This window comes from Mytilus galloprovincialis, chromosome 13 (genome assembly GCF_965363235.1).
Source record: "Mytilus galloprovincialis chromosome 13, xbMytGall1.hap1.1, whole genome shotgun sequence".
NCBI lineage: Eukaryota > Metazoa > Mollusca > Bivalvia > Mytilida > Mytilidae > Mytilus > Mytilus galloprovincialis.
Genome location: NC_134850.1, coordinates 68,850,631 through 68,876,637, shown reverse-complemented (window position 1 = coordinate 68,876,637; position 26,007 = coordinate 68,850,631). Strand labels below are relative to the sequence as shown.

Below are 26,007 nucleotides of genomic sequence, written 5' to 3'. Positions count from 1 at the left end.
ATGTCACCGTTGTCACTGTTGTCACCACAGCTGATTAAAAGTACATTTCCAATGGGAAATATGAAAATTCCCATGGGAATATTCGAAGTTCCCATGGGAAAAGCTAAAGTTCCCATCGGAAAAAGTACTTTTCCCATGGGAATTTTAAACTTCCCATCGGAACTTCATAGTTCCCATGGGAAAAGAAGAATACTGAGAGTTCCCATGGGAATTTAACTTTTCCGATGTGAGCAATTTATCTTCCCATGGGAACACTTGTTCTTCCCATGGGAAATTGTTTTCTTCCCTTGGGAACAGTTTTTCTTCCCATGGTAAAATTTGTCTACTTATGGGAACAATTTTTCTTCTCATTGAAACAGATATTTTAAGTATGGATTGTTTATTTCTTAAAAAAATGTTGAAAATGCAGGATTTATGTGAAAGTATTGCAGTATTCAGATTTTCTATAAAATGTCAATATGGCTTAATATCTAAAGTCTCTCAACATGCAACTTCCATAAAAACTCTGATTATCCAGTTAAATATGAAGCAATGGCAAGTAAGTTTTTAAATAAATTGTGCGTGTGTGTTGTGAATACAAAATATTCCTTTTTTTTTTTCTATCTATATTGAACTTATTGGAAATTAGATAATAAATGTTCAACAATTTTTTTCCGGTGCTTAGAAATACCATAAATCTATTTTTTACGAAATACAAGACTCATAAAACAAAAACACTTTAACCATGATAACATGCATTTTTTTGCTGAGATAATATATTTATTTACAATCTGTATACACGTGTGTAATTAACGGGTTCTTGTTGAATGAACATGAATTTCGATCGATTACACACAGATGACGATCAATAGAGTGTGACACGTGTATTGTTTTAAGTAAAAACATATCATTGACATCGATTAGTGATTTCTGTGACATATAGATTTTGTACATGAGCATGTACCAAATGTACAAGTTTGTTACTTTCAGGTTTTTTTTTCTGAGACTTATCTTCGTTTTTGTTTTGTTTTTTTTAACACATTTTATTTTCAAAAGTAGCATATGATTGAACACAAAATACTTAAGATAATAATGCTTAACAAAATAGTAATACATGTAATACAAACTATAAACAAAAACGAAAATGCAGTATGATATTTTTGTAATATGAACTGGCGTGAAAAGTAGGAATTCAGGATTTTAATTGTATGCGAAGATCTGAATTTGTACAGGTGTAATTATGATATGAGATTGCACAGATTCAAAAATTGCTTTACTTTGCTAAACTTTATAAAGGTCATCGTGAACAGCCAATATAAGCTCAATTGGTATTCATTCATTCATTCATTCATATCTTTATTTCCTCTTTACAGAGATTACATGAATTATATAATCATGAACAATACATTAAAACATTAATACAGAACATATAAATAATAAAGTTGTGAGCAATACGCAATATTTACATATAAATGAAAATGATCAGTTCAAAAGCAAAAGAATGTATATCGCGTGCTGCCGATATTACATGGGCTAGCATTATACTATATTGCTCAATTGACGATTGTATTCGGATGCAGATTTTGTAACATGGATGTAGCAAAGTCGCTTGAATGACTCTAAGTCGGAATCACTGAGCATAGTTGAAGGGTTTTTTCCTAGACAGATTGTATATAAAGATTCATCATCACACTCACTTAGTTCAACATAGAGGTCGAGACAAAAGTTTTCTATGATTAAGTCCATCCAAGTGCTGTGTATATTTGATGTACACGTACAGCCAAAGCATGCATGCACGAAAACGTCAGTGAACGGACGGTCGCAAATTTCACAAAATTTGAAAACATGGTTTGGAGCGGTAGATATAAGTTTTCCGATAAACAATGCAGTGCGAATTTCAGAGCTGTTCGAGGGGAATTTCCACACATGAGCTGCAGATACGGATTTATGAATATATTTGAACCTATTAAAGTCATTGTCCGAATTAATGCGAATCAGCCAGTCATTATCATGTTTTGATTCAACTGCATTTACAACAATACGTTTCCATTGCAGCTTATCAGGAAAGTTGCCATCACTAATATAGGTTATAAGCAATTCATATAGATTGTATTTACATAGAATGTTTAATATGTCCGGAATAAATCCAATATGGTTTCGTCCATCTAACAGGCACGAAAAAAGTCTTTGTAGAAAGATTTGTTTTGCAAGACAAGAGTTTTTCGTTTTACAAAGTTTTCCAAAGAAATATAGTTTACGTTTTTCAATGTCACAGGTTATATTACGTAGTCCAACCATGCTTTCACACATATCTGATCTTGTTGACGTCTTAAACTTTTGTACGTGTTTTACAACAAAATGCTGAAGTCTATTCAGTAATTTGATATCTTGGTTCTTCAGGTCACACCAAACTTCACAGCCATATAAAAAAAAGTAGGAATTACTACTGACTTGTACAGTTTGACGAGAACTAAAGGATTCGTATTATCACCTCTGAAGTTGGCAATTGCAAAATAAGTGTTTCTACCCTTCCTACAAGCTTTTGTCGTTCGTGCAAGTGCGTTTAATTTTCCGTTTAGTTCAATGCCTAGATGAATATGACTGTCTTCAGCAGGTACAGATTCTTTGGTAATTTTCCAGTCATAGTCTGTTTTTATAGAGGATTTTGAAAATTGAATAACACATGATTTCTTTCCGTTGAACTGAAACCTCCATTTATTTGAATAGTTTGTACATATATCCAGCATGTGTTGTAAACGCTGTGGTGTTGTAGGAATACATGTAATATCGTCAGCAAATGATGGTGCGCAACATTTTATACTATTAACACCAGTGACTCTATTACATCTTTCTAATTCATTAATTAGTTCATTAATAAACACTAAGTATAAAAAACCAGACAATACCCCTCCTTGTTTGACTACAAAGCTATTTGATTTACATTTATTTACAACAACTGAACTTTGTGTTTTACTATACATATCATTAATCAGGGACCATGCTTTCCCTTTGACACCCAAATTGAATAATTTAAACATAAGTGCTTTGCGCCATACTGCCATACTGCATCAAAGGCCTTTCTACTGTCTAAAAACGCTACAAAAACTTTGCTATTTTGTTCTATGTTATGGTAAATTGTTTCAAGGAGACAAAAGGACGCAGTCAGACAACCAAGACCTTTTTGAAATCCATGTTGGAGAGGATTAGGAAACGTCTCTGGTAATACGACAAATGTTTGTAGACGGATAAGTACTATCTTTTCAAAAAGCTTTAATATACTAGATAGTAAACACACGGGTCGATAGCTGTCCGGGCTCAATTTAGACAATCCTCAAGAGCATGGCTACAGCTGCACGCGGGATTTAGTTTAATATCAACACATATCTGCATTTAAAGAGCTTCACATAGTTCCGAACCATGAATGATATTAAGTTTTCTAACACCACAACTAAAAAAGAAGGTTGACTGTTTTTATATTTCCATATGTCGGGGTTTAAAATCCCATTCAATAGAAGTAGACGGGAAAAAGGGTGTTTTGGTTATATTTAGTCTATCATGTCACGGGGTACTACTTGAGACTACAATAACAGTCTCAGGTACTACATAGTTTTTACTAATTTGTAAATCATAATTTGGGAGCATTAAGACGCAGAGATAATCAAGGGCAGTCTCTTTATGTAAAGAATATACCACAATGAGCTTTCTTGACTTTCTTCTATCTACTAGCAATTTCCGGCCTATTTCAAAATATGTAGCCTAACGAATGCCATATACGCATGCATATTCCATAATTCCATGTAGTAAACTCAAGGTTATACGATCAAGTTTATTTCTTTATAATGCATATTTAATTTCAAGTTTTCAGGTAAATAAAGGGGAATTAATTCGGAGCAATTTATTTTATGGATTGTCTCATATATAGTTAGAAACTATGATTAACTAGCGATGTTCTGTGTAAAATTATTTACAATATTCTAATTTGTTCATAACTTTTTTTTTATCTTGGACTTACATGTATATACATTTATAAAATCTTTATTTATATAACGCCTTTTATTTAATTTCTTAACTTGACCATCATCATGGCTAAAGAAATTATTGCCAGAGGTACTGCATGTGAGGTGATACTGCAGGTATTCAAGCGATTTCATGTCGGGCTAAAAAAAAAACTCAAATTAATTACACGTAATTCAGGTTTACGCACCGCCTGCTGAGTAGTGTGCGTGCGGACGGTAATTTGGAACTATATTTAAAAATATTTGTTGTAATATACATCATGTGTACATTGATATACTATATATGATTATTACTCATACGTGTAGTCAATTTTACCACTAGTTGTTTATGAAATACATTTCTAGTGCAATAAATTATAATTCCAACCAAAGATTTGAGGAATTAACAATTTATAAAGATATTTTCCATCAGAAAAATTTTGAAAAAAATGTAAGTTTGTACTACTTGTCAATAATAATGGATATTCCAAAAAAAATAAATACTAATTCACAATTTGACATGCATTATAATGTTTGTCACTGGACGTTAAAATCCCATCATTAATTTCGTCTTCGTCAAAAATGGCTGTTGGTTTCTTTTTTTAATTACACATACATGAATACAACACAAGTTATTCCTATGTAGCCTCATTTAGATATTTACAACTAATTCCCTAATGCTCGTAGAGTAAAACTTTAGATGCTCTGCTTGTTTTGCTTGTAAAAATGTTAATTCAAGCTTTTGACATCCTCAACATGCTCAAACAATATATATAGACATAGTTGAACCTGTATATATTATATTTAAATTGAATTGGACGTTATCCCAATATAATTGTACAATATACAAACAAAGCAAGCAAGCAAGCAAGCAAAACAAAGTCTTGCTCTACATGCAGTAGGAAATTAGCTGTAATGCAAAGTAAATTTTAAAGATGAAAGTCCATTAGTTCGATAATGCTTCAAACTAAATATAAACTGAGAATATATGTATAACTGCTATATTCTGAATCCCTGACATTCATTTGTGTAAATGAGGAAAAGATAACAATGATCGGTATCTGAGTGCATGAATCTACGTCTCGATCAAGCTTCATAAAGTTATTACAGAATATTCAAGATTTACAAATTTTGTCAGATATGATTGCCAAAGAAATAAACTATGCTAGAGATTTCAAATTAACCTAACTAACAACCGAAACCGTAACAATACTGAAGTGCGTCATCGCATCTGTAACAGAAAGGCGTATGGTAACCATGCTACCTTCTAAGTTAAAAAAAAAAGGTACTTAACAACCCTTTCTTTGTGCATTATACGCTCAGGGATACACATCTGACTAATTTGCATGAATTGATAGCAAATGCTTCTTTTATTTCAACTGCAGCCCTTAACAAAACGTGTTGGTTTTTTTTCTATCTGACAATCTTAATTTTGGATCAAGTACAGAAGCTAGGATTTATCATTCGGCTAGTCTGGATGACTTCTTGCAATACCCCCGCTCCGTATTCATTATAGTTTTTACATAAATCATTTAAATTCTAGATACTTCAGTTTACGTATTAATATAATATTTAAATTTCTTATGGCTAAGTACAACCTGCAAAACATTTTATTTGATGTCACCACTAGTAAACCTGAAAAATGAAACAATAACTTAATACACTATTATAGACGTTTGTTATATGTTTATACAAACCGAAATCACTACCAGACGTAAACGCTCAAATAAACAAAATTGTGTTTCAAAGAACTAATACACCAAATTGATTGTATAGGATTTAGTTTAACATTTAAATCTGTTCAAGGATGGTTTTACTTGACAAGAACTATTAAGATGTAGGACAAAATCGGCGTACAGCACGAAATTTGTTCAAAGAATAGTACCAAGCATGTGACAAAACAGAGGTATCGCAGTTGCAGATGGATTGGTGGATAGTTACTGTTTTTTTCAACGTTCTGTGACAAGTATCTCATGCATATTGCAAAACAAAATTAAGTTTGGCAGACGTCAAAATGGAAATTGTGACAAATTCGTTGTTCAAAATTATTTCCAAGTGTTATTCAGGAAGTCAAACATGTACATTGACAGTAAATTTTACTATTATTCATTAAATAAAATAAAAAGATAAAAACCGCTGAAACCGAAATCACTACCAGACGTAAACGCTCAATTAAACAAAATTGTGTTTCAAAGAACTAATACACCAAATTGATTGTATAGGATTTAGTTTAACATTTAAATCTGTTCAAGGATGGTTTTACTTGACAAGAACTATTAAGATGTCGGACAAAATCGGCGTACAGCACGAAATTTGTTCAAAGAATAGTACCAAGCATGTGACAAAACAGAGGTATCGCAGTTGCAGATGGATTGGTGGATAGTTACTGTTTTTTTCAACGTTCTGTGACAAGTATCTCATGCATATTGCAAAACAAAATTAAGTTTGGCAGACGTCAAAATGGAAATTGTGACAAATTCGTTGTTCAAAATTATTTCCAAGTGTTATTCAGGAAGTCAAACACGTACATTGACGGTAAATTTTACTATTATTCATTAAATAAAATAAAAAGATAAAAACCGCTGAAAGAAAATAAACCCGGTGAATGACACTCCTTGTTGTTGAATTTAGGTTTGACTGATCTTAATTGTTATAACGGTTCAGAACAAATGTGTATACGTAAAGCCTGTTATAAGATCAAAATGCTTTTGGATACATATATTCTACAGTACCACCGTTCAAAATTTTCGAATGGTAAAAAAAACTTCAATTTGTCCGCTGTGTGAGGAAGGAGCTTAAAATTTAGAACATTTTCTTGTCGTATGCTCTGCCTTAACAAGTATTAGAGACATCCCTATCGCAAAGCTTTATACAGTTGTCTATACCAAGGTCTGGTCCTGAACAAATTTCACCCTTCGTTTTATTTCTACCTATTACGGTTACGGTGTTGGAACGATAACAAGGTTTTTGGGTTTCGGAGGGACTACTCCGAACCGACAAAATATTTCGACTCACAGGGTGAGTTCCGGATAGGTATTCATGACACCGATACAAAGTGTGAACATGAAAGCGACACGTCTTACGGTTAACGCGGATTTTGTCAAAGTTTGGCGGGAAAAGAATAATAATAATAATAATAATAATAATAATAATAATAATAATAATAATAATAATAATAATAATAATAATAATAATAAACAGAAGAAATACCGTAAGGTCTTTCCCTTTTGAAAAAGGAAAGACCTTAATAACAAAATTTTACTGGATGAACTCCATGTTCTCCTGATAGAGGAGGGATTTACAGAAGGTAACAGGTAACAGGTAACTGAAAGTAAAATCAATAATAGGTAAATGCTACAAGGTAAACAGTTATGATCAATGAATAATCAACAGGCAATCTATAGGCAATAAAGGTAAACTAAGTAAACTACTCTGCAAATGAAAGAATATAATTAATGGTGTCTCGGACTAACCTATAAAACATAATAAAATATATAAATGATTAACATGATTAATATGATAAAAATCCACACTACCACATGAAGTAATAGGATTATAATTAGAAAACAATCTTAAACACGATTCGTGATTGCCCATGTATATAGATTAAACAGATTTATAATTTTCATTCTTAAATTAAATTCAGAAATACAAAAGCGTGGCCCTGATACTTGACAGCTAAGCGAACAGTATTACATGAAATGCACGATGCTATTGACCAAAAGCAAAGGCGAGATTCAATTGTAAAAACAGCCACTGGACGGTAGAATTTCCATCAATCATTCAACGATAATAAAAGACTTTTGAGTGAACAAGTATTTCAGAAATACTTTTAATTTTTTTGAAATTGCATTTTATTTATCAACAGTCATGGTTACTGTCTAGTAACTGTCAGTCCATTGCGATATTTCATAGCTCTTTTACAAATCATGGGGAAAAATCATGTTCCCATGGGAATAATTTTAGTTCCCATGGGAAGAATAAATGTTCCCAAGTGAAAAAGGTGTTCCCATGGGAAGAAAAATTTGTTCCCTTTGGAAATTTAGAACTTCCCATGGGAAGAAACTATCTACTAATGTTCCCATGGGAACTATAAAGTCAAATTCCCATGGGAAAAAGTATTTACTTTTCCTATGGGAACTTCGAATATTCCCATGGGAATTTTTTTTTTTTACACTTTTTTACTTTCATTTTCCACTTGTATTTTGTCTCTGGTTTAAGTAAAACCTCTGAGGCACACGGTAAGTTATATTGTTTCAAAATCTTGTCAGCCCTAATAAACCAGTTTTTTGAGTTTTTTCCTTTTGTAGACAGTTGACGTTTAGCAAGATCATTTTCGACAGAGTCACTTTTAGCTATGGTACCAAACGTTATCAGAATCTTTTTATGTAGAAGTGAAATTATAGGTAATTGACCTAAAAGTAGATAAGCGCCAGCGTTGGAGGCTCTAGTGGGTAAATTTTTAATTTGTTTCAGAAAGTTATTACAAAAGATATCTAAGCGGGAAATATCTTTAGCACTAAGATTTACAATTTCAAGTCCAAATAGCAAACGTGGAACCACATACATTGACCACAGTTTACATGACACCTCTGGGTTAAGTCCATTTAAACCATGCAGTCCTGAGCCAATAAGTGCGTACGATGTTTGTCTTGCAGTTTTTAGACGATTTCCAATAATATTATTGTTCTTATTGTCTCTACTTCACGAGAGTCTCTATCAATTCCTATATGTTTATAATTGTCTAGTTTCTAATACTTCTGAGCCAATGTGGAACTTTTCCATTTGATTCCAAAGGTTGTAATTTAAAGATGAGTTCCATATCATAACTTTAGTGTTTTCCTTATTTATATTATATTCTTCTGTCTCTGCAAAATGGGCAGTATAGCTAATCATAGTCTGGAGTTCATCAGGTTTTGAAGAGATAAGTAGCAGATCATCTGCACACATTGGAGTACCCACAAACACATTTCCGATCTTAAAACCCAAACTGTCACTTTCTAACTTTTTTATAAGCGGATTAACGAAGAGTTTGTAGACAGAGGGAGACCATACGATGCCTTGACGGACGCCTTGGAGTTCACCTAACGAAGTAGATAACTTGCCTTCCCATCAAACTGCAGAGCTCATATTCGTGTACCAGTCATTTAAGATTTGCCAACTTTGTCCAGAAATTCCACTTTTAAAATATACTTTTAAGCAGAGAGGCATGCCCAACAACATCAAAAGCGGATGTTTTAGGGGTTTATTTTGTTTTCATCAATCTATCCAAAACTCTACATCGAAGATATGGATTGAGGACTCATCTTTGAAATATTGGGGTTTTTTTACCGGAAGTGTCAACTAAATATATATTTAAACATTTACAACAGAATAGAATTAGTGGTTTTGAGAATAACTTAAAGCCAAAAATTGAACAAACAACATTTTCTTTACATTTTGAAAAAAAGTGGAATATTACAATAAGAAATTGATTATTCTATGTTCGCCATTTTGTATATTAGCGGAAGTAAGGGTTTAAAGACATATGTCTTGTACATTGTATCAATGTGAGAAACACCTAAGAAATTTTCCTGCACAATGAAGTGATAGTAGCAATTCGTTAAACATTTATCACCCTCCATTAGAAATAAGCTTATTTTAATACAGTGTCCGCCATGTTAGATTTTACCGGAAGTATGGTTATTAAAGACATCTAATCTATTTCATTTATCAAAAAGTAGTAAAAAACAAAGGTTTGTACCCAATATTATGATAATTGCCAAACTATTTATGGTTATTGTCGACTTTAATTGCCTGCTTTAGTAGACAAATGGTGTTTTCATTGTAGTAAATAGTCATGAAAGTTGCAGTGATTGGAGCAGGAGTCAGTGGATTAGCTGCTATAAAGTGTTGTATCGATGAGGGACTAGACTCTGTATGCTTTGAAAGAACAGATGATATAGGTAATTAATATTATGATTATACATACATAAAGTTATTTGTTCTGATAACTTCTTAACACTCGCACTGTCATTGTCTATGTTCAATGAACTGTGAAATTAGGGTAAAAACTGTAATTTGACATAAAATTCAGAAGATTCATATCATAGGACACATGTGTACTAAGCTTCAAGTTGATTGGACTTCAAATTCACTTAAAACTACCTTGACCAAAAACTTTAATCTGAAGCGGGACAGGCGGACGGACGAACAGACGCACAGGCCGAAAAGCGTAATGCCCAACCTAGATAAAAATTGATAAGCCAGTCATACATGTACTTGAAATCATACAACATTGAGTGAAATTTCGTGCTATTGTTTGTTTTTATAGGTTTTTGTTGTAGCTTAAGTTTTTAACTTATATATATTACTTACTATATGCTAGTTTTTTCGATTTTCTAGTTTACATGTCACAAAGGGCCAATGCAAGTAGCTTTTATCATCACTTGGTGTCCGTCGGTCGTTGTCGTTAAATTTTACAAAATCTTCTCCTCTAAAACTACTGATCCAAATGTTACCGAACTTGATTAAATTTTGTATTGGATTATCTAGTTTTAATATCTGTCCCGAGGACCCTGCTTGTCAACCAACATGTCCGACGTGGCTAAAAACAGAACATCAGGGTAAAATGCAAGTTTTGTCTATTGTTTTTGAAAACCGCTATGAATAGGGAGAATCTTAGAGAGGCAGAACTGTTCATATCGTTAAGATATTCCTGCTGTCCACTTACGTCAAAACTGTCAAACGACATCTTCTATGAGTTAGAGTCCTTAATTGTAAAATTTTACCATTTTTGTCTAGCCTGCGACTTCTGTCGCAAAAATCACGACATACGGATAGTGATCCGGCGACGGCGGCATTAACTAACTACTTAAAAACTTTATATTTTAGAAGGTGTGAGACCTGGATGCTTCATACTTTTTATATAGATGCCTTATGCTATTAAGTTCCTGTCTGTCATATGTCCATTGTACCGGGCTCCTTGACCTTATTTTCATGGTTCATTGACTACCTGAAAAAAAGTTAAGTTTTGTTTGTAATGTTAACTTCTCTCTTATTATGAGTAATAGGATAACTATATTAAGTATGTGCTTACCTTCCATGATCCTTGTGCCTTGTCAGACAGTTTTCATCTGACCTTTATCTCCTTTCATGGATCAGTGAACAAGGTCAAGTTTTAGTGGTCAAGCCTATATCTAAGATTCTATAAGCAATAGGTCTACTATATTTGGTGTATGGAATGATTGTGAGGTGTAACAGGAACATATATATTAGATACCATACTGTTCCCAGAGTGTACATGTCCAACTGACAGGTGTGATCTGACCTTGGCCTCATTTTCATGGTTCAGTGGTTAAAGTTGAGTTTTTGTGTTTTGAACTTTAATTAGAAAAATTAGCAGCAAGACAAGATCTACAAACAAGTTAACATGGCTGAAATGATCAGACGACTCCAAATTGAAGTTAAAGTATTGCTCTTTGATGACAAATTTTACCAATTTTTGCGTTTTAGCCTAATATATTTTTAAAAAGACATCGGTGAAGATACAGGTGAGCGACATAGTCTCTTTTGAGCCTCTGGTTTCTTTAGGCCATGGGGTTGATTGTTTTCTTCGAATGTGGATTTAAATTGTACTTTAGATAATTTCGGATTTTTTTTTCAAATGTAAAGTGTTATGGTATCTTCTATACTATTAAACGAGAAGACCTCATTTTGTGTGTCGCTTCTCTTCCTTCCACAATAAATTAATCATCATGCCTTTGTGTTCTTTAGGTAACATGCATAGTCGCATTTGTCATCCATTCTTATGATTATTCAGATTGAGTTATTTTGGGAGAAAAACGACAAAATAGGTGTCCGGATATTGTTTCCGTTATCAGACTGACTTTTAGTCATAGATAAGACTTCCGATTTTAAACATGCACAAGAACAACCAATCGTATGATAGATTACAAAAATGAAAAATAAATAAGCCAATCAGTAGCGTTCTCCAAATCATGGTTTTTAGATCGCAAGAACCACAACTATTATACCTCCTTGGAGACAATTATTTTTCGCGTTTATTCACATGTAAACTACGATTATATTCCTATAATATACAGAGACTCTCTGTATTCTGTCTACTTTTTTTCTGAAATATTTACTGTCTAAGTTGTCATACCATTTGCATATATCTTGAAGTAAGTAAAACATATGGAAACAAGAATGTGTCCATAGTATACGGATGCCTCATCGGCACTATCATTTTCTATGTTTAGTGGACCGTGAAATGGGGTAAAATCTCCAATTTGGCATTAAAATTAGAAAGATCATATCATAGGCAACTTATTTACTAAGTTTCGAGTTGGTTGGACTTCAAATTCATAAAAAAAAACTACCTGGACAAAAACTTTACGGATAAACAGACTAGAAAACATAATTCCCATAAATGGGGCATAAAAATGTATTGTTGTAAGTAAAAAACTTTAACCTGAAGCCGGACAGGAATACGGACAGTCAAACGAACAAACGGACGAACAGACTAGAAAACATAATTCCCATAAATGGGAAATAAAAATTTATTGTTGAAAGTGAAAGTAGTGATTTGGCCGAAATGAAAGTAGGGTAGAGATAAGAGGGAGGCAGGACTTATTCGTACTTTCAATTCTAAGTTTACTAATCGATCAATGGTGGTCATTGATATAGTATACAGACCCTCTCTATTTAATAAACTATGTGACCGCCGTGGATAGTAAACTTGAAAATGATAGCAGGTAAAATTCTGAAAATACACTTTATTCGTAGTGGATGTGTAAAACGGTAACCGGAAGTCTAATTTGACTTGAAATTTCGTCCAATGACGGGACAATATCCGGATGCCTTTTTTCTCGTTTTTCTCCCAAAATAACTCAATCTGAATAATTATATGAATGGATGACAAATGCGACTATGCACTGTACCTATAGGACACAGAGGCGTGTTGATTAATTTATTGTGGAAAGAAGAGAAGCGACACACAAAATGAGGTCTTCTCGTTTAATAGTATAGAAGACCTACTAAGGCTTATTTAAGGGGTGGTCGGAGGGTTCCTGATCTCGAAATCTCGGTCTTAAAAAGCATGAAATCCCGAGATGCAGAATTTAAAGAAATTCATATCCCGAGATACCGAAATCGAATATGCCCTGATCCCGTATTGACCAATCCCCAGATCCCGAGCTCAAAAACACCCGATCCCGAAGTCCCGAAAAAGGTCCTGCCTCCGTCTAGCTCTACCCTACTTTCATTTTTGCCAAATCACTACTTTCACTTTCAACAATACATTTGTATGCCCCATTTATGTGCACTATGTTTTCTAGTCTGTACATCCGTTCGTTCGTTCGTTCGTTCGTGACGTCCGTCCGCCTATCCCGCTTCAGGTTAAAATTTTTGGTCGAGGTAGTTTTTGATGAAGTTGAAGTCCAATCAACTCGAAACTTAGTAGTATAGTGCCGAGGTGGCATTTGTGTACTATGAACACATTCTTGTTTCCACATGTTTTGCCTATTTTAATATATATGCAACTGGTATAACCCCTTAAATAGTAAACATTTCAAAGAAAACAGTAGACAAAATACAGAGAGGATCTATATATTAAAGTAGCATAATCGTTGTTTACATGTAGATCAAACGCGTAAAATAATTGTCCTAAGGAGGTATAATAGTTGTGATTCTTGCGATCTAAACACCATGGTATGGAGAACGCTCTGATTGGCTTATTTATTTTTCGATTTTTGTTATCTATCATACGATTGGTTATTTTAAACCGGAAGTCTTATCTATGACTAAAAGTCAGTCTGATGACGGAATCATTATCCGGACTCCTTTTTAGGTGTCATTCCACCAATTACTCCCTCAAATTTAGAGTAGGCCTACTCGGACAAAAAATAGTGCATTTGATGTCATTGTTTACTTAAACTAACCAACAAATTTGCAGAAATGAAACTTTTGTTGAAAGAGAAATATATTAAGACCATTTTAAGCCAAATTTTACCTGTCTAGGAGTTTGCATTTAAAATTGAGGATTAATGCGCTCCATGGTATACTAATTTAAAATTTCCAGAAAACCAGGGGTTATTTTTGGTGGTACCTCCTTTCGGGAGCTCTCTTCTTTCTTATATGATTTTGAATGCATGTTGAAAATTGGCATGTAGAAAGGTGACACCTGTACAATTCAGGATATACCTAGTTTCTATGAAGTTAAACTTAAGGTAAAATATTTAGAAAGCTGTGAAAACTGTAAAATTTGGTTGAACAGATAGGGACTTTTAATTGGTGGTATGACACCTTTTTATGTCGTTTTTCTCCAAAAATAACTCAATCTATATAATCATAAGAATGGATGACAAATGCGACTATGCATGTTACCTATAGAACACAGAGGCATGGTGATTAATTAATCGTGGAAGGAAGAGAAGGGACACACAAAATGAGGTCGTCTGGTTTAATAGTATAGATAATGAAAGACAACAAACTTTTAAATGAAGGCTTTATAATGTGTTTTTTTATACATAACTAGAACACACCCGCAAAATCGCGGGGAAATAGAGCGTATGTAAACTTTAAAAAAAATTATACGGACTGGAGAATTTCAGGAGAGATATCAAAAGTCAAAGGTACTTAGGGACTGGGCACTTTTTTTTGCCCTCCCCTATTTTCCAAATACCGATTTTTATACCTTCTGTTTTTCTGTACTCTATGAACATGCATATATACTTTAATTACTATACAGAGAATTTCAGGAGAGGTGTCAAAAGTCAAAGGTACTTAGGGACTGGGCCCATTTTTTTGCCCTCCCCCTATTTTCCAAATACCGATTTTTATACCTTCTGTTTTTCTGTACTCTATGAACATGCATATATACTTTAATTAAATTACTATACAGAGAATTTCAGGAGAGGTATCAAAAGTCAAAGGTACTTACATATCTATAATACTAAAATTACTAGGTCCAATTTGTCAGCCGTCATCGGGTAAAAACGACAAATCAAAGAATCCAACTCTATATATAACTAATATAGGACAATGGTGTAGATTAAAAATTACACCACTCCAGACCCTTTTGTTTTCCACATAATTAATATTGCCAATAATTAACAAGTTCCGGGTCTAATCCGATACCGATACCAATAGTATATTCACCTGTTAGCTATTACCTTATCTGTACGTTCCGCATTTGACAGGCGCACCACCAAACGGTGTATGTAGGATTTTGCTATATACACGGGTCATAATCAAAGGGCTGACACTACTAAATTCAATCATTGTCAAATTGTTCCCTATTGTAGCTTTATTCAGCAATCAGCAAGACTTTCTAAGATAACTAATATAGGACAATGCTGTTGATTAAAAAATACCCCATTCCTGGATAGCCTGGACCTTTTGTTTTCCAAATAATTAATATTTCCAATAATTGATAAGTTCCAGGTCGACGGGTTCAAACAGAAAGATTTGAAAGCAGAGAAAACTGTGTATCTTATAATCGACATGACTTTATCAGATGACAATACCAATTACTAAAATAAGGCTTAGGCATAGTTATATACTTTAATTCAGTCACGGACCCGCGATATCACGGGTGTGTACTTGTATATATATATATACATCAGTGAACGCCATGAATAGTAAAGAGCCCCCCCCCCAAGATAACCATTGGAATTTATAGTAAATTATAACAAATACAGTTATTCATAGTAAATGTATTTATACAGAAATTTATCCGCAGTGACCGCCGTTGATAGTAAACCATAGGCGGATCCCAGGGGTGGGGGGGGGTGGGGGGGGGCGTTGAAAAAAATTGTTGATTATATATATGGGGAGTCACTGAAGCATGAGAGGAACGCCCCCCTCCCCCTTTTTAGGTCAGTCAGTGCCCCCTCCCTTATGAAAAGTTCTGGATCCACTGTAAACTAATTGATAGTAAATAGCAAATATTATTCATTTTCGTTTTCCTCCCAAATTAACCCAAACTGAAACACGTTAAGCAAGGATGATACATGCTAGAACTCAAAATGACAGCAGAAAGCAAATTTATATACTTTATTCATAGTCTTTGTATGTTCAGAGTACAGAAAAACACAAACCGGAAGTCTAATCTGACTTAAAGTTTTGTCCAATGACGGGAAAATATCCGGACGCATTCTTTTTCGTTTTTATCCCAAAATAACCCCAACTGAATGATCATAAGAATGGATGACAAATGCGACTATACATGTTACCTATAGGACACAGAGGCATGATGATTAATTTATTGTGGAAGGAGGAGAAGCGACACCCAAAATGAGGTCTTCTCGTTTAATAGTATAGATTATGTGTGTGACTACAACGTTTGTTTACATATTACTATACTGATTTTATTCTAATAACTTGCCTTTTTTACCCATAACAGGTGGGCTATGGAGATATTCAGATAAGGTCACAGAAGGGCAGACATGCGTTATGAAGTCAACCATCACTAACATCAGTAAAGAAATGATGTGCTATAGTGATTTCCCAATGCCTGCAGAATATCCAATGTTTTTGCATAATACTTATGTACAAAAGTATTTAAATTTGTATGCTGAAAAATTCAGTCTTCGGAAATACATACAATTTGAAACGGAGGTAAGACTCGTATACATTTTAAAAAGATGAACATTTGGATTTCACTAAAGTGTTTCTAGTGATTTTTTTATGTACTATGTTTATTAGCACGATTCGTGGCTTATATCTTGAAGTTCATAGAATACATTTAATCGTTATCTATATCCTGTAACAAATGATACCCAATTAGTTGTAGATACAGAAGTACGAAGTGTGGAAATACGGTCTTTATTTCAATCAAATTGGTACTGGTTACTGGTTATATGGTATAGTATAGAGGGCCCTCATGGGGTTTTTGATTATGTGATTACTTGGCCGTTTTTTTAATGATTATTTGATTATTAAGCCAAACATTTCATGATTATTTGATTACCTAGGACTGTATTTTTAGTTTATGATTATTTGATTACTAAAGATAAGCAAATATTTAATGATTATGTGATTATATTGGCAAAAAAATGGTGATTATGTGATTACTAGGACCCCCCCCCCCCCCCCCATGAGGGGCCTCAGTATAGTGCCGTTCTACAGCCTCGTCGATATACTGGAGTTTTTATTTATTCTTTAATTAGGTATTTCCACTTTTCTGTGGAAAAAGCTATTGTATTTCTTTGGATTATTTTTTTTTCTTCCGCCTAATTTTGTTCTTACGATCGCGATAAGTATTTGTTTCGCAATATGTCGCTTAAATACTCGGTATATGACATCAAACAGTTTATGCGCCTTTGAAATTTACCCTGCGTAACTGAATACTTTTATTTATAGGAGTTATCTCCCCAAACACTGTTTTCCTTGTGTCCACTACTTCTTCGTGACCGTAAAAGATTACGACAAATTTATTTATAAAATTGCTCGTTATATCTTTCACATGATTTGTCCTATTTTGACTGAAGCGATATGAACACTCCATATGGGAGTTATTTTCCCGTATGCATTTGATATATTAAGTGATATGCATTTCTATCTTGTAAACCATAAGTTATAGAGACCTAGGATCTCTGGATTTGTGGTACTTGGTCCCAAAAAATGAAAATTAGGTCAAAGTCAAAGATCAAGGTCATATTCTTAATTTTGATTTTGGCTTAATTTTACTTATATCCAAAAACTGTATAAGATTTCGTCAAATTGTTTGTACTTAATTGTTATTTGCAACATGTTACATAACACGTAAATTTCGATTGCAAGGGTATGTTGAACGCAAAAGGGAGTGTTCTCTTCTCTTGTATTTAAACATTCAAAAATACGCGTATGGTGATAATATGGAAATATAAGCCCTCTGGCAGTTGCGGCAGCAGTATGGCTATGCTGCGGCTTTGTTGCTGCAAACTGTTGCGGCTTCGATGCAGCGATAGCATATTTCGTATGCAAATTAGTTTTCTGGCACCATAATTGCTGCTATATTCTGGCACCGTTGCGGCAATATTCTGGCATCATGTTGCGGCACTGATGCGGCTATAGCGTAATTCGTATGCAAAGTAGTTTTCTGGCATTGTGATTGTGGCGCTGTTGCGGCGCTAATACGGCTATTTTTGCATCATTTTAGAGACAAAACATTCGAATAGGCCGTGTTTTGTATAAAATGTATTGTGCCGGCAAAAACAAGTTGTCAATGCATATATATGACATGCATTGATGCATTATAAATTTGTATGCACAGGCACATGAAATAAATGTATCTGCATAAAAAAAATGAAATTTTAATGTGCCCTAAGTTTAGCAAATAATATTTTGTTATTTACCAAACTACAAGTATGCAATTAAACTGCTGCAGAAAAAAAACAACAACACAAACTTCACCGATACATGCATGTATAGTGAACTCAAATGAGGCCATGTTATTGAAATACACAATGCAAGATTGATCTTTTCTATACATGCAATTACTTGATATGAGTTTACTTTCAAGTCTTCAAATCTTCCAAAAAAAACAGCTAGAACACCAAATTCTTCAATACAATTATAATCACAAGCAACATGGTGGATTTCTAACACACTAGTACAGGGAATAGCTAAAAACGCAGGAAATGACATCATCAAATTTTCTAGCTATATTGTGGTGCTCATTAATTTTGAAAGGAATTAGTGTCGCAATGATGCCAGAACAATGCCGCTAGCAGCATCATCCGTTACTACTCCGGCAACAATCCTCTGGCAACCTGATTAGGTTGCAGCTTTAAAGCCGCAACGCTGCGGCAATGCTGCAGCAACATTTTAAATTTCATAAGGGTAACCAAATATAATTAAGACCTATGGTCTATTGGTTTGAGGTCCTTGGCTAATGACCTTGAAATTGATCTCAGGATATAGCTGAGTTTGACGTTCTAGATTTTGACCTTTACTTTTATTTCATATGTATACATGATAAAGCCATGAGACTTTTAGCAATAGGTATCAAACCATTTAACTTTGAAAAAACAACCGGAAGTAACCTTGTGTAAACCGGAAGTAGCTATTTTTTGTACTTTATTAATATAAAAGTTTATAGAACCAGATATTTTTGGAATTAGTGTCAAGTAAATATTCAAATGTTATCGGAAGTAAAAATTTTCAAACTGGAAGTAACAACTTATCTCCCTTACTTAAAAATATTGTTAAGAAACAACATATTTTTGGAATCAGTGTAAAATAAGCTATCATTTGACGATGGAATAACATTTTAAACTTCATATTAAAATACATTGTTTTTGGTTGAAAGACCTTCAATTGTTCTCTGAAAATTTGTTTTTAATTTTTAGTATAACTGGAACACACCCGTGATATCGAGGGTCCATGACTGAATTAAAGTATATAATTATGCGCAAGCCTTATCTTAGTATTAGTACTGTCATCTGATAAAGCCGGTCATGCCGATTATAAGATACACAATTCTCTCTGCTTTCAAATCTTTCTGTTTGAACCCGTCGAACTGGAACTTATCAATTATTGGTAATATTGATTATTTGGAAAACAAAAGGTCCTGGAATGGAGTATTTTTTAATCAACAGCATTGTCCTATATTAGTTATAAATAAAATTGAATTCTTTGATTCGCTGTTTTACGTCATGCCCGCTAACAAATTGAAACTTATTTTTAGTCCAGATATTCGTATTGTTATCTTAGAAAGTCTTACGGATTAAAATACTACAATAGGTAACAATTTGACAATTTAGTAGTGTCAACCCTGTGATTATGACCCGTGTATATAGCATATTAATCCAGAATACGCCGTTTGGTGGTGCGCCTGTCAGATGCGGAACGTACAGATAAGGTAATAGGTAACAGGTGATTATACTATTGGTATCGGTATCGGACGACCCGGAACTTCCTAATTATTGGCATTATTAATTACGTGGAAAACAAAAGTACCTGGAGTGGTGTAATTTTTAATCTACACCTTTGTACTATATTAGTTGTATATAAAGTTGAATTCTTTGATTCGTCGTTTTTACGTGATGACGGCTGACAAATTGGACCTCGTAATTTTAGTATTATAGATGGTTAGTTTATCACTGCTAGTAATTTATATAGCGTTTACATGTTTATAATTTAAATGCCACTACAAATACAGTACTGGTATAAAAAAAAGTCATCAATCAGTACGTTTCTTACTCAGGTATTCATGTATGTTTTCAGTAATGTTGAGGAAAAGCTGTTTTCAGTACTGAAAATTTCAGTAATTTTTTAAGTCGAAAAATTTGGTCATTTTTCAGTACTGTAAAATTTCAGTCAATTTTCAGTACTGAAAATGTCCCTCATATTACTCTACTGAAAATTCCAGTGGCAAATATTTCATGAATATTCAGGACGAGAACAAGTTCACAATAAAAAAAATAGGTATGTCTTGTCATAATAGAGGCCATTTCGTATAATGGTCGGAGAAATTTGGGCTGCCACTGGAAAATAAAGGAACATTGGATAGGGACAGAATTTTTGCATTGCAACAGACCATCTACGGACCCCTCATAGAGTTGTTGCAAGGGTTTTTAACATGCAAAGAGCATGAAACTCTCTTTACACGAGGCATCGGGTTTAACGTCCTCATTCTGACCGGACGTGACTGCGAACCTGATACATCCCGCACAGTCAAACGAACGCACCACTTCGGTAAGCGTTTTATTGCCGATCGGGAGAGGACCAAGTGACCACATTTCTATTCCCCAGTCACCCTTGGGCGAATCAAGTCAGGAGCCTGTAGTCTAGTGTTTGTGGTTGGTTCAATTCGGTCATATGTTTTGTTTGTAAATTGTTTTGAAATTAATTAGACAGTTGGTTTTGTCATATTAATTGTTTGTTCAGTCTTGGGAAATGTCCAACTACTTTCTTGAAACGTCGTACAAGTCAGATACAAAACAAAACAAAAAAAAAAAACAAGCCGGTAACAAGCGTTGCCGTATAATTTTTCTGCAATTGTAGTCAGATCAAGGTCCTCGGCTTTCGCCTTGGACCTTGACCTGACTACTCGTGCAGAAAAACTATCCGGCAACGCTTGTTACCGGTCTGTTTCTTTGTTACCATTGTATTGTATCTATTACATATTTATTTTTGTGAATTCTATATTTTACTGATAAATATACTCATTTTTTTAAAGTCAACATTACACTTTTGCACTAACAGTAGCAATTGCAGTGTTCTGCGATCCCCTTAAATTTTTTCAATCGATATATTCCAATGATGATTTATTAATGCCAAGTTTGGTAAAACTAATTTGGCCCATTAGGATGAGACGAGAAAAGTTTTACAATTTATGATAAGTTATAAACGGACAATGATAACAGATAAAAACTTATGAGAATGTCTATCTTTTTTATCCCTTTGGGCCAGGTGGTCTTAAATAATATGACAAAAATGTCTTTTAAATGGATTTTTATAAATGTAATACCTTCTTGTATGACATAGGGGTTGGGTTGCGTCACTACGGTGGAAATTTGGTCCCTAATAAGGTGAATATTTGACCTAACAGTATAACTTACATACATGTACATGTATTATATATACCACGCTATTTACGAATAATTACATTAGATTCATTATAATACTTTATTTTGATTGGCTAACTGCACATCACGTGTTATTCCTTTAGGAATTGCATTACTCAATAAAACTTATCATTCATGATAACACGTGGTCCCACAATAAAGTGCACATGTGAATTAAATAAAATTTAATTAAATAAAAAAATTATAAAATTCGTGTTTTCATGATCATAGCAAAAAATGTAATTATAGGAAGTATTGAATGCTTCTTTTTATAACTTCATAGGATTGAAAAAGCGTTGACCGTGCGCACATTTTTAGAAATGTACTTCGGTCAACGCTTTTACAAAAAGAAGCATTCAATTCTTGAGTGAACATATTAAAATGACGAATTCGAATAAGTAAGGCGTGGTGTATTTGTTTTGTAACATCATTCAAAAGTGACCTAGTGATTTTTTATCCAATATAAAAAAAGACTGGTGTTTTGGATAAAAGTTCGTTCACTTTTGTCGAGTTACAATATCAATAACATCAAGCATGCAGAAATTGTTATATTTTGTAAAATTTCTTTTATTTCCTTGTTTTGCATTTACTTTGATATGTATGTACTTTGATCTATAATGGTTCACTTTTATATGGTTCATAAATGTTTCTCGTTTCTTAGATATACTAAACCGTTGTTTTCCCGTTTCAATGGTTTTACATTGGTATTTTTTGGGGGGCCTTTATAGCTTGGTGTTTGGTGTGACCCAAGACTCCGTGTCGCAGACCTATAATTGTTTTCTTTTATAAATTATGACTTGGATGGAGAGTTGTCTCATTGGAACTCAATATTTAAACAGTTACAGTTTACAATAAATTCACCAATCTAAAATTATGTTTGTATGAAGGGATTACAAGGATTATAATGACATACTTGAACAATCAGGTTGTTTGTGTGTGATAAAACAACATTAGCATTGTGATACAGGGAGGTTTTTTTTCACATGTCGCACCGTATCTTAAAAATTATGTATGATTATTGCTTAAAACTTCCCCGAGGGTATCACCAGCCCAGTAGTCAACACTTCGGTGATGACATGAATATCAATAATGTGGTCATTTTTATAAATTTCCTGTTTAAAAAATTTTGAATTTTTCAAAAAACTAAGGATTTTCTTATCCCAGGCATAGATTACCTTAGCCGTATTTGGCATAACTTTTTGGAATTTTGGATCCTCAATGCTCTTCAACTTTGTACATGTTTGGCTTTATAAATATTTTGATAAGAGCGTCACTGGTGAGTCTTATGTAGACGAAACGCGCGTCTGGCGTACTAAATTATAATCCTGGTACCTTTGATAACTATTATAGCAGCAAAAAGTGGGGAGGATTATTGTTTTCAATCCAGGTACGACCAGAATGTTTTAAGGCAAAAATCAGGGCCAGAGCCCCATCCCACTCCCGAAAATCAATACGTTGAACGACAAACGACAAAATTGTTTTAATCGAGTAGTGGTATTACCCATTTTTTGGATTCTGAGAAAATCTACAGAACTTCTGGACAATTTTTAAATCTCGGTCTATTTCTGAAATCAATTCTAACATACTTTTGGTGTTTTAACCCTGTATGCCAACATTTACCATGTGAAGTTTTGAATTGTTTTGTGTAAAGATTGCACAACAAAATTTCTTCCTATGTGACGTATAAATTTTCCAACGTCAGACACGCGAAGCAATGAATGTGTTTTTAATTTGAATGATGCCTGTGTGTTTTTTTGTAAAATTGTTTGTTTTATGGTTGTAACACAGTGATGACTGCTAGTATGTCTGTTTTGTTCACACATCGTTGTAACTATAACAGAATTTGATGACACCGTTGTAAAACTAAGAGGTTTAGCGCTATAAAACCAGGTTTAATCCATGATTTTTTAAATTTGAAAATGCCTGTACAAAACCAAGTCAAGAATATGACAGTTGTTGTCCATACGTTAGACGTGTTTTGTCATTTGATTTTGCCATGTGATTAGGTACATTCCGGTTAAATTTTCCTCGGAGTTACCTCCTTCGTACCTTAGACTTTTATCTATCTAGAGAAAAATGATTAAATTTTCCGGTTTTAAAAACATCTTGCTCTCGACATTGCTGAAAACATGCATATAATAATATATACTGAAATGATATGGATAAGAAATGTACTGATTGATGATATATTCCTGGTAATGTATTCCATGGTTGCCATTTTTCATTTTTATTTGGTAATAGCATTGTGTTTCTCTCCTTACTCCTTAGGGTTTTAACTCGAACCCCGTTGGTTTCCTCGATTTTATCCAAGAAAATTACTAGCCATTTATTCTGTTTACTTTTTATGCAGAATCTTAAGATTTCCTAGAAAAAAATATTTAAAACTTTTAAATATTTTTGTTTAGTTATTGAGTGTTATGAAAAACGACGATTTTAAACTGACTGGTCGATGGGTTATCAAACTGAAAGACAAGAAAACTGGTAAAGTGAAGGAAAACATCTTTGATGCTGTTCTTGTTTGCACTGGTCGTAACAGTGAAAAGTATGTACCAAATTTCCAAGGTTTACCAAACTTCAAAGGAGAAGTTGTTCATAGCCATGACTACAGAATGCCAACTGGATATGAAGGCAAACGAGTTCTTGTCATTGGAATAGGAAATTCAGGATCGGAAATAGCTGTAGAACTTAGCGAAGTTGCTTCACAGGTACTTTATAAAATTGAGAATGGAATTTTTGTTCATTTTCAATCATTTAAGGTGAATTACAACGATGGCAAACAGTTATAAAAGGTACAAGGATTATAATTTAGTAATTCAGACGCGCGTTTCGTCTACATAAGACTCCTCAGTGACGCTCATATCAAAACATTTATAAAGCCAAACAAGTAAAAAGTTGAAGAGCATTGAGGATACAAAATTCCAAAAAAATTATTTGATATTCATGTCAGTTGCAAGTAATTCAAATTACCACAAATTATAAAATGATTACTATATCTATTAATAGATTTTAATTGGCAATTCATAGCAGTTTCTAAGCAATATTTATCAGACTTTTATTACTGAATACAAATAAAATCAAAGTATACGTGAGCCTATCATATATTGCATTTCCTTGGCTTTGGCTTATTGAAGTGAAAATTTATAGTCATTCGAAATCCAAACAATTTTTGTTTTGAAGGTATTTATAAGTACCAGTCGTGGAAGTTGGGTATTTCCCAGGATAACCGACTATGGTATGCCTATCGATATGACATCTTTCAAAAGGATTATGATAAAACTGAAACAAATATTACCACAGCTAATTGAATACTTGGTAGTGAAAAAAGCAAATGCGAGGTTTGATCATACAAATTATTGTCTTCAACCAAAGCACGGTGTCTTTACTCATACTCCAATTATAAATGATGAAATACCAAAACGATTGGCATCGGGGACATTACAGGTAAAACCGGATGTCAGAACGTTTACTGAAAATGGGGTCATTTTTGACGATAACACAGTGGAAGAAAACCTCGATGTTGTTGTCTTGGCAACAGGATATGCATTTAAATTTCCTTTCTTGGACAAATCTGCAACTAACGTCAAAGAAAACCATGTAGATGCATTGTACAAGTTCATTTTCCCACCAAAACTGGAGAAGTCAACTTTGGGTATAATCGGATGCACACACGCGCTTGGACCAAATGTGCCAGTGTACGAGATGCAGTGTAGACTGTTCACACGTGTTTTGCAGGTAAATGAATCTATTTTGCGAAACTTTAATCACTACCAAAAGGACCTTAATGCTTCTTATGTGTGCAGAATCAGTCATTCTTTACACCATGACCATATAAGACCTTGGTCTTTGTCCTGATAGTAAATATGTCAATCCTTTAACAATATACATCCCGAATGCCATAACAAGATATTTCTAATGCGTCATAGATTTTGTCACTTGGGTGTTATGCACCATCCCTTATATCATTAATTGTTTAATGTATCGAAAGGCGTTAAGAATCCCACCCATTGAGTTTATATAATTTCTTCTTTTCCATGACAATACATGTACCTTTCTAGTACTAGAATGTGTGTTTAGATGAAGGGAAGACACTTGTTGAAGTGTACAAGAGTTCCATCTAGTAATTATATATTGAATATCATTTAAGTTGAAATAATAGGACAGTATCGTTAGTTTAGGAGGGATCGTGATCACTAAATCCTAGGCTTAAAAAGCACGAAATCCCGAGGTCCCGAATTTAAAGAAATTTAAATCCCGACATCCCGAAATTCGAAAATAGAATTCCCGGATCCCATTAATCTGATTCTATTTAAATAAAGAAAAAACAGAATATTAAATGGCAAAATCCGTATCGCATGCTGTATCATCACTCGACCATTATCAGCCCTCGGGACTGATATTGGTATCTCGTGGTGATACGGCATGCGATACGGATTTTGCCATGTTATATTCTATATAGGGTACATTTCTTTCAGATTACAAAAGTAGAAACAAATACATAG

General features: G+C 33.7%; 1 protein-coding gene across 1 annotated transcript; it reads left to right on the top strand.

Annotated features, from left to right (window-relative positions):
- Nucleotides 1-26,007, top strand: LOC143056185 (dimethylaniline monooxygenase [N-oxide-forming] 2-like). The gene is made up of 6 exons (XM_076229266.1): nucleotides 1-124; nucleotides 9,812-9,919; nucleotides 16,360-16,574; nucleotides 23,914-24,213; nucleotides 24,686-25,240; nucleotides 25,981-26,007. The coding sequence occupies exons 1-6, from the start codon at nucleotides 1-3 to the stop codon at nucleotides 26,005-26,007; spliced, it is 1,329 nt and encodes a 442-aa protein (XP_076085381.1).